Source organism: Salmo trutta, chromosome 26 (assembly GCF_901001165.1).
Source record: "Salmo trutta chromosome 26, fSalTru1.1, whole genome shotgun sequence".
Classification (NCBI taxonomy): domain Eukaryota; kingdom Metazoa; phylum Chordata; class Actinopteri; order Salmoniformes; family Salmonidae; genus Salmo; species Salmo trutta.
The window spans coordinates 5,630,074-5,645,799 of NC_042982.1; the positions used below are offsets into that span (position 1 = coordinate 5,630,074).

A 15,726-nucleotide genomic window follows, 5' to 3' on the forward strand; every position below is an offset into this window, starting at 1 on the left:
CTGATATCTCCACCCTATGTTTTAGATGTGGCTCAGATGGAGGAACATTCCACTTGGCAGTGTTCAAAACTACACAGTTTCTGGCAGGGGGTATAAGATACCATATGCTCAATTCATGGGGCTGCATTCCCTTTTAACCCGCAAGTCTGTCTACCTGGTAACTTTACTAATTCCAATCTTAGGCAAAGCCATACTATAAAGCTAACAGAAATATTGCTAGCGATTGCCAAGAAATGTATTGCCTTGAAATGGAAATTGGATTCCCCCCTGCCAGTTGCAATGTGGCTATCGGAAGCTAATAGTTGTATCCCACTGGAGAAAATCATTTACTGCTTGAGGAATAAGTTAGAGACATTTTACAGAATTTGGCAACCTTTTATTGATTATATGGAGAATCTCCCCTCACATCACATTGATTGCATCTCTATATAATCCTCACGTAATGTTTCACACTTAATGTATAATATGTAGCCTACGGCAGGTGACCATGTGATCCAATGTCTCATTCCTTTTTTATTATTATAGTTTTTTAAATATTCTATATACTATATACTGTATATACTTTTTTTTTACTGCACTTACATTATTGTCTGTTGTCTTGTAAGTTTGTCACTTTGTTATATTGTTGTCTAATATCTTCTCATTTTTATTTTGAATGTTCTTAATTGGAAAATGCAAAAATAAAATATATATATATTTTTTAAAGACACCTGAGCAGAGTCCCAGCATCTGTTTTTCAGGGGAAACGGAAGTTAGGTTGAAAACCGGAAACATCTGCTTTCTTCCGTCCCCGCAGAGAGTGCCTCATTGCTGTTGCTCTTAGAGGGCAACTCAGTGCGAATGCTCATGTGCCAATTGAATCTCATCAAGGAAAATATCAGTGATTCTATTTTGACTAACGTTTCATTAAAAAGCATGGATTTTAACGAACAAAGAAAGGCATTCAACAACAGAAAACAAACATAGGTACGCGGTGAGGGTTTAAGAATTTACATTTTTTAAGTATCGACTGCTAGCAACTTGATTGAGTCCGAGCTTAAATTCTTGGAGTTGAGATCTTGGCTATATATTCCCCATGACCCATGACAAACACATTGCAACACAATCATTATAAGTTAGTAAAGTCTGAAGTCTTTATTGAAATACCCGACATTTGAGATGCTGTACAGTGGAATTGAGAGAAATTATCAAGTTTGTCATATAGCATAGGATTTCAACATAGGGACGGCTGGTGGGGAGTAAGAGGCCAAAATAGGTGAGATAATTAAAATATTTTAGGAATGTCACAGTATATTGTAACTGAAAAGTCAGAATCCAACAAAATTTTGCAACATAGCCTACTGTAACTCATTCTCTTGGCTTGTTTTCCTGAAAGCCAGGTATCCCAATTCCAACAACGGTCAAATATGCAACCCACACACACTCATAAGAATATCAAGCAAGTCCTACGAACTGAGACAGTGAATGCTTGTGCGCAAGGTGGCAGTTAGCCATGGATGACTAGACTGTAATGAAGGTTTATATAAAACAGGCATTATATTATTAAAAGGTCAAATACTGTCATTTTTATCTCAATATCAAATCATTTCTGGGTAACAATTAAGTACCTTTTACTGGGATTATTTTCAATTCAAATTGTCAAAAAGAAACAAAAATAGCTTTTTACCAAAGAGCAATTTCTTAAGTAAGAATTTTGCTAGGAATGTCTTGGAGTGATCTGAGTGGGGAGGGGAAAACAGAAAACTAGCTGTTATTGGCAGGAAGGTTTGGAACTCTCTTTTTCATTGGTTCATTAACTGATTTCACCAGGCAGGCCAAAACTCCATCCCACCAAAACTGGCTGAAATTTCAGGTGTTTTTTCCCCTCAAACAGCTCTTACACTAAGAGGACTATCATAATTTTCACAATTTCACAGTATTATTCCAACCTCATAGTGTGGAATTATATATAAAACACAGGAAATAACGGTTTTGACTGCACTGGGCCTTTAAAGTCATTCATTGTTAGGTAGAAGTAAAGTTTGAATGTTGCATCTCTGGTTATACTATAAGTATATACATTACTGTGGCAGTGGAGACAGGTTTAGGACTATGTTTGAGGATAATATTACCTCCTCTTTAATCTATTACCCAAACTAAACTCAACAATGTTGCATACATACATACAGTACATCATGTAGGACGTGAAAAGTTAATTGATTAGAGAAACCCAAAAAATATAATTAGGAGAATCGTCCATTTTAGAGAAAGGTAAATTTTTCAGACAGTATAAAACAAGTTAATAGCCTAATAATGTACAGATTTGTTTTTCATACATTTTTCTCAGGTAAAATACATCATATTTATTTTCTAGTTCTCAAAAATATAACTAAACCATAGATGAGAGTGAAAGATAGTAGGAAGAAAAGTGAGTACTTCAGTTGAGGAAATTTAATCAACACTTGATTACAATACTGATTAATTCTGTCTTTAAAAACAGACACACTCCAGTGCAACAGTAGAATGTTCTGTGGCTATGCCAAGGCTAAATGATATGTAAACATTCTCTGTTTTTGGTTGTTCCTGCATGTCAGTCCTTTGAATAGTCTGTGTGCCCTCATCAGTACTATCTACTGTACATAGAGATGCTTGTAGATGCTTGGAGTCCTACTTGCTGAGGTAAAACATTTATGTTTGTTAGATGTCTCTTCTCTGGTCCCATCATGACTTCAACAGAGAAAAGTGATATATTCCAGTTTTTCCAAGCAGCGATTTATGGTATTGATATATAAACTGGATGTTGGACCCACGTGGTACAGTACAATAGCTTTGCACAGAACAGGGTGGGGCCTTGAGGGTGAGACCTATCGCTCTGACTTGACCTTGTAGCGCAGCACTAGGTAGGTGGCGAATCGGAGAATCACGAAGAAGATCCCCAGAACGATGAAGTCCATGTAGAGCTTGGCGTCCTCCACGTCCAACAGTTGGAGAACCTCCTCAGGCTTCTGGAACTTACACACTTTCCCCGGACAATACAGATAGGTACGGTTCATCCCGTATATGGACAGGATCACCCCCTCAAAGCCGTACCTGGGAGGCAACACAGACTAATTGGTCTAAAATCTAGATTAAACCAGATGACAGGTACCTACCTGTATTGTTATTATTTACAGGTCAATACAATGCAAAGATGGAAATAACCACAGTGTTCCTGTGCATTGGGACATTTTACCCCTCTCTCTTTTCATATTTTATTGAGATTAGCAGGCATGAAGTGAGTAGTGGAGACAATTATATGTACAGTGGCAAGAAAAAGTATGTGAACCATTTGGAATTACCTGGATTTCTGCATAAATTTGACATCAAATGTGATCTGATCTTCATCTAAGTCACAACAATAGACAAACACAGTGTGCTTAAACTAATAACACACAAATTATTGTATTTTTCTTTTCTATATTGAATACATAATTTAAACATTCACAGTGTGGGTTGGAAAAAGTATGTGAACCCCTAGGCTAATGACTTCTCCAAAAGATAATTGGAGTCAGGAGTCAGCTAACCTGGAGTCCAATCAATGAGATGAGATTGGAGATGTTGGTTAGAGCTGCCATGCCCTATAAAAAACACTCACAAAATTTGAGTTTGCTGTTCACAAAAAGCAGTGCCTGATGTGAACTATGCCTCGAAAAAAGAGATCTCAGAAGACCTAAGATTAAGATTTTTTGACTTACAGTATATAATGCTAGAAAGAGTTACAAAAGTATCTCTAAAGGCCTCGATGTTCATCAGTCCACGGTGAGACAAATTGTCTATAAATGGAGAAAGTTCAACACAGTTGCTACTCTCCCTAGGAGTGGCCGTCCTGCAAAGATGACTGCAAGAGCACAGCGCAGAATGCTCAATGAGGTTAAGAAGAATCCTAGAGTGTCAGCTCAAGACTTACAAACATTTCTGGAAGATGCTAACATCTCTGTTGATGAGTCTACAATATGTAAAACACTAAACAAGAATGGTGTTCATGGGAGGACACCATGGAAGAAGCCACTGCTGTCCAAAAAAAACATTGCTGCACGTCTGAAGTTTGCAAAAGAGCACCTGGATGTTCCACAGCGCTACTGGCAAAATATTCTGTCGACAGATTGAACTAAAGTTGAGTTGTTTGGAAGGAACACACAACACTATGTGTGGAGAGAAAAAGGCACAACACACCAACATCAAAACCCCATCCCAACTGTAAACTATGGTGGTGGGAGCATCATGGTTTGGGACTGCTTTGCTGCCTCAGCTTGCTATCATCGACGGAAAAATGAATTCCCAAGTTTATCAAGACAGTTTGCAGGAGAATGTGATGTAAGGCTATCTGTCTGCAAATTGAAGCTCAACAGAAGTTAGGTGATGCAACAGGACACCAACCCATTAGACAGAAGTAAATCAACAACAGAATGGCTTCAACAGAAGAAAATACGCCTTCTGGAGTGGCCCAGTCAGAGTCCTGACCTCAACCCGAATGAGATGCTGTGGCATGACCTCAAGAGAGCGGTTCACACCAGACATCCCAAGAATATTGTGGAACTGAAACAGTTTTGTAAAGAGGAATGATCCAGAATTCCTCCTGACCGTTGTGCAGGTCTGATCTGCAACTACAGAAAATGTTTGTTTGAGGTTATTGCTGCAAACGGAGGTTCAACCAGTTATTAAATCCAAGGGTTCACATACTTTTCCCACCCTGCGCTGTGAATGTTTACATGGTGTGTTCAATAAAGACATGAACAATTATAATTGTTTGTGTGTTATTAGTTTAAACAAACTGTGTTTGTCTATTGTTGTGACCTAGATGAAGCTCAGATCAAATTGTATGGCCAATTTATGCAGAAATCCAGATCAGATCTAAAGGGTTTACATACTTTTTCTTCCCACTGTAGAAGGCGTAAAGCGTTGAACTCTGGGGTCGAACCTCCACCGCTAGTGGTCATGTTATGTGTAGTTCAAGGTCAGCAGCGCTGCCACTAGACCAGACTACAGCACGAGTGGGACATACCTGACATAGGACACATAGGAGCTCCATTGCAGGTACTTGGGAATGGTGTCAAAGTTGACGAAGAAGCCCGAGAAGAGAAGGACAGGAATGGCAGTGACGGGGCCGACAAAAGTGGCCACCTGTGGACAGATAGAGGGGCTAATGGTCTGTACACATTGCAAGTGACAAGTAATTTAATGGTGCTCTTGGACAAAAGTAGATCTGGTTGATCATGCAAACAGATGGGAAATTAAGTCACTACGTTGTTTAGGTTGCGTTAGGGTAGTACAGACTAGGAGACACATACCCATGAAGGCTACATGTGCCAATGCAAAGTGTTAAGAAAATTTGCTAGATGGTGAAACATTAGCATTAGTTAGCATTTAGTTAGTTCCAGCAGGTACCTGGAGGTTGGTGGAGGCAGCACCAACCAGGAGCCCTAGTGACTGGGCTACTAGGGCCGTGCAGATGGACAGGGCCAGGAAGAGCAGGAAGCGGGTGGCCTCCGGAGGCTGATCTGTCATCCAGTACACTATACTGCAGTACATGACGGGACAGAGGACCTGGGGAAGAGCGGGCCATACTGTACATAAACACTGGGTGGCACTGCTGTATCTATGTTGTATTATGCTGTTGGGCTTTCTGAGACTCAAACGCACACACTTTCTCTTTCCCACTTGCGCGCACACACACACACACACATTTTGCTGTGTGCCTGCTTTGTTTGGATGACCAACTCACCTGGAATGGAATGTCAGCCATGGTCTTAGCCAGATAGTAAGCCTTCAGGCTGTACCAGTAGTTTAGATGTTCCCTCAGAAAAACGGACATCTCCAGAGGAACTGCAGGTCAGATATTACGAAACGGCAAGCAAGAATTAAACAGTCTGCCTTCTTTAACATACTTACCAATGTCATGGATCCTAGGTGATCCCTGGGAAACAATGACGTTTGTTGCTGAATGGACTATCCAATGGACTACCCTGACTAAATAAATAAAGTTGAATTGACATTGGTTTTAGTTAGCCTAGTAGAGTTAACAAATGCTTATGTGACCCTTCAGGGTAAGCTAGCTTGTTTAAACCTAGGGTTAATGATAGCCCTAGGGCCTAGGCTAAGAACATGCATTGTGAAAAGACTTTGGTTGCATCCCAAATGGCTTTATTATATTCTATTCTCTATTTAGTGCACTACTTTTGACCAGGGAATAGGGTGCCATTTAAGGACGAAACCATTGACTACAAAGTTCCTCCTGGTGAAACATCAGTACACACTTTGAATGCCTATAAGCTTAAAACAATACTGATTAACGAACAAGTCCCCCTCACAATTCGGTCAACTCACATGTGAGCACGGTGGGCATCAGAGCTCCGAACATGAGGAAGAGCATGGAGAAGAAGAGGAAGCCGGTGTTGTTGAAGACCTTGCTGGCGTCGTTGCCAATGTTCAAGTAGAGCAAGCCGATCAGTACTCCTATAGAGATGTGGGACATCAGCCTTAGGTGTGTCAACACCTGAAACAGAAACGCTCACAATGACTCACGGCATGCATGCCCTCCTCTCTTATACAATTCACTCATCCTCATGTCACTGATGTATGTATGGGGCAGGTTTATAAGCATGCTCAATGGAGAATCTCATTTAAAAGTGACTTGTCCACTAATCCATGGCTAGGCTTAAGACTTGCCCAAAAAGTTGATGTATACATGCGTGCTATTGCTACCTGTTAGCACCCAGCTACCCGAGGAACCCCTTGTAATTCTACTCACATACCTGGTCTCGACATATTGTTATCAACGTTCTATTGAAGAGAATGCAAAACTGTGTCAAAGTGCTTGTGGCAAATGAATGGCTCTCAATGGCTCCTGAGTCCTGTGAAAAGAGACAGACGGGGGCATGTCAAGACAAAACAGAGTGCCACTGTCTAAAGTCTGCGTGTGAGTGTGTGTGCGTGAGTGGGTGTGCGTGTGTGTCAGTGAATGGGGCTTATTCCTTAGTGATTCTCAGTTTAATGTAGCATTAGTACTCACCTTGAGGCACTTTGTTGGACAAACAGCGGGTGTGTCTTTTTTGTCACATGAGTTCTTCTTCTCCTCTATGGCACACATTCCACTCTGGGCCGCCTCAAACAGAACAGGATTCCAATCTCCATACTCCCCCGATGCCACTTCGATGACTGGGACAGAGAAAATCCTGCTAACACTTTCTATGAATACCCTGTTACTACAATACATTATGCATAGCTAATAATGCCTTAAAAATACAGTTATATTGCCTTATGAAGAGGGTATTAACGCAACCTGGCAGAGGTCTGCAATGTGGGGCAAAAGACAAAGATATTTAACGGATATTAAGTGTATGTGCTCTGTTCTGAGGTCCCATTGAACTCACTGAAATCTGCCGGGTTGTGGTAGGTGGGACAGTGGAGCCCCAGGTTCTTCAGATAGGGGATGAGGTATGGGACGGTGCCTTTGTATATGCACTGGCCCTGACTCAGGATGTACAGCTGTGGAAGGACAAGACAACACATCAGGTGGAGAGAAAGACACAGCTGGTCCGTGGGTGGGGACCGGAGTATTTCCTGATCACGTGAACCTACCAGAAAAAACTCTGGGCTTTTATACAACTAGGGAGGCCTGGAAATGTTGTGGTCTGGTCGGGTTACAGGGTTAGGAAAAACTCCTCCTCCACAACCAGGGGACAACTACCACAGCTCCGTATGGTCTCTCAGTGTTCATGTGTTGTCTAATCATTTGATGGAAGTGGACAGAGAGAGGCCTGTTTGTACCTTATCAAACATCTCAAAGAGTTTGGCGCTGGGCTGGTGGATGGTGCAGATGATGGTGCGTCCCCCCAGGGCTAGAGATTTCATAAGAGAAACCACTTGGTAACAGGAGGCACTGTCCAGTCCACTGGAAACAACAGACATAGACAGGGAGAGAGTTAGGGAAGCAGGACCAGCAGGATACCGGTAGTTGACAAACAACCTCTATTTCAAATGAATGTGTGTAGCGGGGTGCGTAATTGACGGCAGAAAAGTCAGGCGCAGGAGAGCAGAACTGGGTAATAACCAGAGATTTATTAAGCAAAACCAACGGCAACCAGAACAACAAGATAAATGGGCACAAAAATAACCCGTCGTGCGCTCACGGGGAACGTGCACAAGCACTACAATAAACAATCCCACACAAAGACATGGGGGGGAACAGAAGGTTAAATACACAACAAGTAAATAAGGGGATGGAAACCAGGTGTGAGGAAAACAAGACAAAACAAATGGAAAATGAAAAGTGGATCGATGATGGCTAGAAGACTGGCGACGCCGAGCGCTGCCCGAACAAGGAGAGGACCCGACTTCGGCGGAAGTCGTGACAATATGGAATGTACTTTATAACACGACGAGTTCCTGTGTGGCTCAGTTGGTAGAGCATGGTGTTTACAATGCCAGGGTTGTGGGTTAGATTCCCACGGGGGACCAGTATGGGGAAAAAATGTATGAAATGTCTGAAATGTATGCATTCACTACTGTAAGTTGCTCTGGATAAGAGCGTCTGCTAAATGACTAAAATGTAAAATGTAAAAAAATGTTATATGTCCAATTTACTCCAGCCCCAAAACTCAGGCTACTGATGGCTAAATAATTATAATTCAATTCCATACAACTTTATTAATCCCTGAGGGGCAGATAGAAAGGCACTTTCTGTGCATGGCTACATTTCACATATTCTGAAGGGGAAGGGGGATTTAATCCGTGGTGGAGGTGGAGGTCATGTTACATCATCAGTAGTGTCATGCCTACTCCCGCTGCCCCTCTCCAGCGCTCGACATCGCCGGTCTACTAACCAGCGGTCCTGGCACAATCATTACGCACACCTGGACCTCATCATCATCTTGATTACTCTCCCTTTATTTAGCCCTCAGTAGCCTCAGTCATTAGGCAGTACTGGTTTCGTTCACGTTCAGTACGCTTCTCCTGTTTTGTTTATCTCCCTTCTCTTATCATTAAACTTACCTTCTGCACCTGCTTCCTGACTCCAAGCGCATACGTTACAAGTAGGACCAGGAGTTTTTCCTCCAGGCCTTAGATCAAGTAACACTGCCACACTACACCACCAACAAGAATGTACAAGGGCTTATCTTGTCCCATAGTTGATGGATCAGGTAGACATGGTGACATAGTGAGCCTCTTACCTGGTTGGCTCATCAAAGAACATGACTGGGGGATTGTTAACTAGCTCAAGGGCGATTGCCAGCCGTTTACACTGCCCCCCAGATAGGGAGCTGGTGCGAGTGTAAGCACACTCCTGGAGCCCTAGAGCAGTCAGGATCTCATTCACCTACACACACACACACACACACACACACACACACACACACACACACACACACACACACACACACACACACACACACACACACACACACACACACGCAAGCACACGCACATTGTCTACCTTTAGTAGGTTAACACAAATCACAGTCGTATGTATAATTTCACACATCTGCAAGTTGTTCATTTCTGTCCAACTCACCAGTTCTTTTTTCACTTCCATAGTTTCACTGAGCTTCAAGTTGGCCGAAACCTGAAACAACATCAAATCCATAGAATACTGTAATTTAGCTATGTTTTAGCCATGAAAATGTACGATATCCACTTGAAAATGTATGTTTTCCACTATTCATCCTGCAGTACATCCAGTGGATGGCAACAATCACCACTTTCTTCTACACCTCACATTAGTCCATCATTGCTGCATAATAACAAACCACAAACATACAACCTATTCTCCCAATAAGAACATGTGTCTGGTTCATGTTCATTAGGCACCAAATGGAAGAAAACGGACTGAAACAGGGAGGGGCTACCCAGATTTGTCCAATAATAATCTTTAGTTTTCAGTTACAAAACATTTTTAAATGTTTTCAACTGTGTGCCCTAATGAACACGACCCTGTTCTCTCACCATCATGGCTTCCCGGACAGTGAGGTGCAGCAGCAGCATGTCATCCTGCATGATATAACAGGACATCTTACGAAACGTGCGGAGATCTCTGGGTTTCCCATTCACCAGGATCTTCCCTTTCATGCCTGTTTCCCTAAGGAGAACACACAGGAGTGGAGAATGGACGAATACAAATGTATTAATTTGACTATTCCTGGTGCAGTGACATGATGATTGATAATAAACACACAGGTTCAATTCTATCAAACCCACATTATCTGTGGCTCTTTTCCCATGGTCAAACACATCACACAATTGTTTAAAACATCCCAAAATGGTTTTGGGTAGTGTGAAAACCTAATACTAGGTACTAGACCTTCCTCACAGTTACTTTAGATGCTTCCAGTTTTTACAATAATAATGTTATGTGTGCAGGCAGACGTTTGTGAACAAAGACAATGAGTTAACATTCCACTCACAGTGGAATGAAACAGAGCAGGAAGACGTTTTGGGAAATTGATGTCAGACAAGAGGTGTTCGTTGAAAATGGGGATGAATACTTGAATAAGCAAAAAGAAGTGCTTGCAGGTGGTGTAAGATATGCAAAAGCAGTGCAGAGCCGTTGCTGAGCGGTAACGTTACCCGCTCATATGCACATGTAGGACCCCTAGAGACCGGGATTCCATTCCTGCCTCAACCCTTTACCCTGTTACACCCATCTCCCTCTCCCTTTCTGATATATCTGAATAGAACATAAAAAATATATGTACGGTAGACTGGTGTTCCATTCTCCTTTAAAACAAAAAACTATGCAAAAGAATGATAACAGCCCTCTCACCTGTAGCCAGCCAGGATGTTCATCAGAGTGGACTTGCCGGCCCCTGAGGGCCCCATGATTCCAATCAGCTCTCGGCTGCAGAACCTCCCCGACAGGCACTTAAGTAAGGCTTTAAAACCTGGAAAAAGACCAGACACTTAGAAAATCCCTCAGAGAGATCAGTGAGATTGTATTGTGTAAGGAATAGGTCCATCTATGCAGTGGTGTTCTTAAGAAAAAATACTTTAAAGTACTACTTAAGTCGTTTTTTTGGTATCTGTACTTTACTATTTATATTTTTGACAACTTTTAATTTTACTTCACTACATTCCTAAAGAAATGTATATACTTTTTATTCCATACATTTTCCCTGACACCCAAAAGTACTCATCACATTTTTAATGCTTAGCAGGACATGAAAATGGTCAAATTCACGCACTAATCAAGAGAACATCCCTGGCCATCCCTATTTCCTCTGATCTGGTAGACTCACGGACTCATGAAACACAAATGCTTCATTTGTAAATTATGTCTGAGTGTTGGAGTGTGCCCCTGGCTATAAGTAAATAAAAAATATTTGCTTAATATTAAGAATTTGAAACAATTTATAATTTAACTTTTTTCATACTTAAGTATATTTTAGCAATTACATTCACTTTTGATACTTAAGTATATTTCAAACCAAATACTTTTAGACTTTTATTCAAGTAGTATTTTACTGGGTGACTCACTTTTACTTGAGTTATTTTCTATTAATGTATCTTTACTTTTACTCAAGTATGACAATTGGGTACTTTTTCCACCATTACATATAAGTCCCAAATGGTATGAGTTCATGCACTGAGAGTTGATTAATTTCAGTAATAAATCAAATCGTATTAGTCACATGCGCCGAATACAACAGGTGTAAAACCTACAGGGAAATGCTTACTTACGAGCCCCTAACCAACAATGCAGATAAAAAAAAAATATGGATATGAATAAGATATATAAGTAACAGTAATTAAAGAGTAGCAGTAAAATAACAATAGCGAGACTATACACAGGGGGGTACCGGTACAGAGTCAATGTGCAGGGCACCGGTTGGTTGAGGTAATATGTACATGTAGGTAGAGTTATTAAAGTGACTATGCATAGTTGATGATAACAGAGAGTAGCAGCGGTGTAAAAGAGGGGGGGAAGGGTAATGCAAATAGTCAGGGTAGCCATTTGATTAGATGTTCAGGAGTCTTATGGCTTGGGGGTAGAAGCTGTTTAGAAGCCTCTTGGACCTAGACATGGTGCTCCGGTACCGCTTGCCGTGCTGTAGCAGAGAGAACAGTCTATGACTAGGGTGGCTGGAGTCTTTGACAATTTTTAGGGCCTTCCTCTGACCGCCTGGTATAGAGGTCCTGGATGGCAGAAAGCTTGGCCCCAGGGATGTACTGTGCCGTTCGCACTGCTCTCTGTCATGCCTTGCGGTCGGAGGCCGAGCAGTTGCCATACCAGGCAGTGATGCAACCCGTCAGGATGGTGCAGCTGTAAAACCTTTTGAGGATCTGAGGACCTACAGTTGAAGTCGGAAGTTTACATACACCTTAGCCAATTACATTTATACTCAGTTTTTCACAAATACTGACATTTAATCCTCGTAATAATTCCATGTCTTAGGTCAGTTAGGATCACCACTTTATTTTAAGAATGTGAAATGTCAGAATAATAGTAGAGAGAATTATTCAGCTTTTATTTCTTTCATCACATTCCCAGTGGGTCAGAAGTTTACATACACTCAATTAGTATTTGGTAGCATTGCCTTTAAATTGTTTAACTTGGGTCAAACGTTTTGGGTAGCCTTCCACAAGCTTCCCACAATAAGTTGGGTGAATTTTGGCCCATTCCTCCTGGCAGAGCTGGTGTAACTGAATCAGGTTAGTAGGCCTCCTAATTCACACACGCTTTTACAGTTCTGCCCACACATTTTCTATAGGAGTGAGGTCAGCGTTTTGTTTAGGCCACTCCAATACCTTGACTTTGTTGTCCTTAAGCCATTTTGCCACAACTTTGGAAGTATGCTTGGGGTCATTGTCCATTTGGAAGACCCATTTGCGACCAAGCTGTAACTTCCTGACTGATGTCTTAAGATGTTGCTTCAATATATCCACTTAATTTTCTTTCCTCATGATGCCATCTATTTTGTGACATGCACCAGTCCCTCCTGCAGTAAAGCACCCCCAAAACATGATGCTGTCACCCCCGTGCTTCACGGTTGGGATGGTGTTCTTCGGCTTGCAAGCCTCCCCCTTTTTCCTCCAAACATAACGATGGTCATTATGGCCAAGCAGTTCTATTTTCGTTTCATCAGACCAGAGGACATTTCTCCAAAAAGCACGATCTTTGTCCCCATGTGCAGCTGCAAACCGTAGTCTGGCTTTTGTATGGCGGTTTTGGAGCAGTGGCTTCTTCCTTTGTCACGAACCGGCTCGAAGTTCATTACAAAAAGGGAGACAACGTGGAGATAAGGAATAACAAAATAGATTTAGTAACTGAAGTAAACTAAATACAATTAACAATGGTGTGTGTAGTCAATAATCAGTAGTGTAAGTGAGTGTTTGCGTGCATAAATGTGATAATGAGGGCTGTTGAAAGGTGCCAAAGCAAACAAACAGCCACAAAAATGCCACAACCAAAATCTATAAGTGTGTCTGCATGAAGAGAGTCTCCTCAACGAATGGGGAAGAGGTGTATTTATCCCGGGACACACCCGGGCCAGGTGTGTCCCATGTCGTTGACGACCCTCCTGGCTCCACCCACCGGCATCCTATTAACCTGTTTAGGATAGGGGGCAGTATTTTAACGGACGGATAAAAAACATACCCGATTTAATCTGGTTATTACTCCTGCCCAGAAACTAGAATATGCATATAATTAGTAGATGTGGATAGAAAACACCCTAAAGTTTCTAAAACTGTTTGAATGGTGTCTGTGAGTATAACAGAACTCATATGGCAGGCCAAAACCTGAGAAGATTCCATACAGGAAGTGCCCTCTCTGACCATTTCTTGTCCTTCTATAGCCTCTTTATGGAAAATAGAGGATCTCTGCTGTAACGTGACATTTTCTAAGGCTCCCATAGGCTCTCAGAAGGCGCCAGAACGGGGAATGATGACTCTGCAGTCCCTGGGCGAAAAACAGTAGGGGTTTTGGAAAGTGGTTGATCTGAGAACAATGACATTGGTTGCGCGTGCATGTGAAGACTCCATTTTCTATTTTCAGTGTTTACACAAAAACAAGGTCTCCCGTTCGGAATATTATCGCTATTTTACGAGAAAAATCGCATAAAAATTGATTTTAAACAGAGTTTGACATGCTTCGAAGTACGGTAATGGAATATTTTGAATTTTTTTGTCACGATATGCGCCGGCGCGTCACCCTTCGGATAGTGTCTTGAACGCAAGAACAAAACGCCACTATTTGGATATAACTATGGATTATTTGGAACCAAAACAACATTGGGTGTTGAAGTAGAAGTCCTGGGAGTGCATTCTGACGAAGAACAGCAAAGGTAATCCAATTTTTCTTATAGTAAATCTGAGTTTGGTGAGTGCCAAACTTGGTGGGTGTCAAAAAAGCTAGCCATGATGGCCGGGCTATCTACTCAGAATATTGCAAAATGTGCTTTCACCGAAAAGCTATTTTAAAATCGGACACCGCGATTGCATAAAGGAGTTCTGTATCTATAATTCTTAAAATAATTGTTATGTTTTTGTGAACGTTTATCGTGAGTAATTTAGTAAATTCACCGGAAGTTTTCGGTGGGTATGCTAGTTCTGAACTTCACATGCTAATGTAAAAAGCTGGTTTTTTGATATAAATATGAACTTGATTGAACAAAACATGCATGTATTGTATAACATAATGTCCTAGGAGTGTCATCTGATGAAGATCATCAAAGGTTAGTGCTGCATTTAGCTGTGGTTTTAGTTTTTGTGACATTATATGCTAGCTTGAAAAATGGGTGTGTGATTATTTCTGGCTGGGTACTCTCCTGACATAATCTAATGTTTTGCTTTCGTTGTAAAGCCTTTTTGAAATCGGACAATGTGGTTAGATAAAGGAGAGTCTTGTCTTTAAAATGGTGTAAAATAGTCATATGTTTGAAAAATTGAAGTTTTGGGATTTTTGAGGAGTTTGTAATTCGCGCCACGCTCTATCATTGGATATTGGTGAGGCGTTCTGCTAGCGGCACATCTAGATGTAAGAGGTTAAGGAAAACAAGAACAAAGAGAAAGAATTAGGCAGACAGAGTGGGAGGGTCGTCACACTTGCTGAGCGGCCTTTCAGTTTATGTCGATATTGGACTCATTTTACTGTGGATATAAATACTTTTGTACCTGTTTCCTCCAGCATCTTCACAAGGTCGTTGGCTGTTGTTCTGGGATTGATTTGCACTTTTCGCATCAATGTACGTTCATCTCTAGGAGACAGAACGCGTCTCCTTCCTGAGCAGTATGACAGATGCATGGTCCCATGGTGTTTATACTTGCGTACTATTGCTTGTACAGATGAACGTGGTACCTTTAGGTGTTTGGAAATTGCTCCCAAGGATGAACCAGACTTGTGGAGTTCTACAATCTTTTTTCTGAGGTCTTGGCTGATTTCTTTTGATTTTCCCATGATGTCAAGCAACGAGGCACTGAGTTTGAAGGTAGGCCTTGAAATACATCCACAGGTACACCTCCAATTCACTCAAATTATGTCAATTAGCCTATCAGAAGCGTCTAAAGCCATGACATCATTTTCTGGAATTTTCCAAGCTGTTTAAAGGCATAGTCAACTTAGTGTATGTAAACTTCTGACCCACTGGAATTGTGATACAGTGAATTATAAGTGAAATAAACTGTCTGTAAACAATTGTTGGAAAAATTACTTGTGTCATGCACAAAGTAGATGTCCTATCCGACTTGGCAAAACTATAGTTTGTTAACAAGAAA

At 41.4% G+C, this 15,726-nt stretch overlaps 1 protein-coding gene across 1 annotated transcript in view; it reads right to left on the reverse strand.

The window, feature by feature from the left end:
• Positions 1–2,082: 2,082 nt before the first annotated feature.
• The window catches only part of LOC115162948 (ATP-binding cassette sub-family G member 4-like), a 31,008-nt gene continuing 17,364 nt past the window's right edge, over positions 2,083–15,726 (reverse strand). The window contains exons 5-17 of the mRNA XM_029714494.1: positions 10,778–10,895; positions 9,961–10,093; positions 9,530–9,580; positions 9,189–9,334; positions 7,786–7,909; positions 7,389–7,503; positions 7,028–7,173; positions 6,771–6,869; positions 6,343–6,511; positions 5,741–5,841; positions 5,404–5,562; positions 5,021–5,139; positions 2,083–3,069 (exon numbers count right to left, since the gene is read on the reverse strand). Coding sequence (XP_029570354.1) covers positions 2,844–3,069; positions 5,021–5,139; positions 5,404–5,562; positions 5,741–5,841; positions 6,343–6,511; positions 6,771–6,869; positions 7,028–7,173; positions 7,389–7,503; positions 7,786–7,909; positions 9,189–9,334; positions 9,530–9,580; positions 9,961–10,093; positions 10,778–10,895 — 1,706 coding nt within the window. The 3' untranslated portion in view covers positions 2,083–2,843. The remainder of the gene's footprint in view (positions 3,070–5,020; positions 5,140–5,403; positions 5,563–5,740; positions 5,842–6,342; positions 6,512–6,770; positions 6,870–7,027; positions 7,174–7,388; positions 7,504–7,785; positions 7,910–9,188; positions 9,335–9,529; positions 9,581–9,960; positions 10,094–10,777; positions 10,896–15,726) is intronic.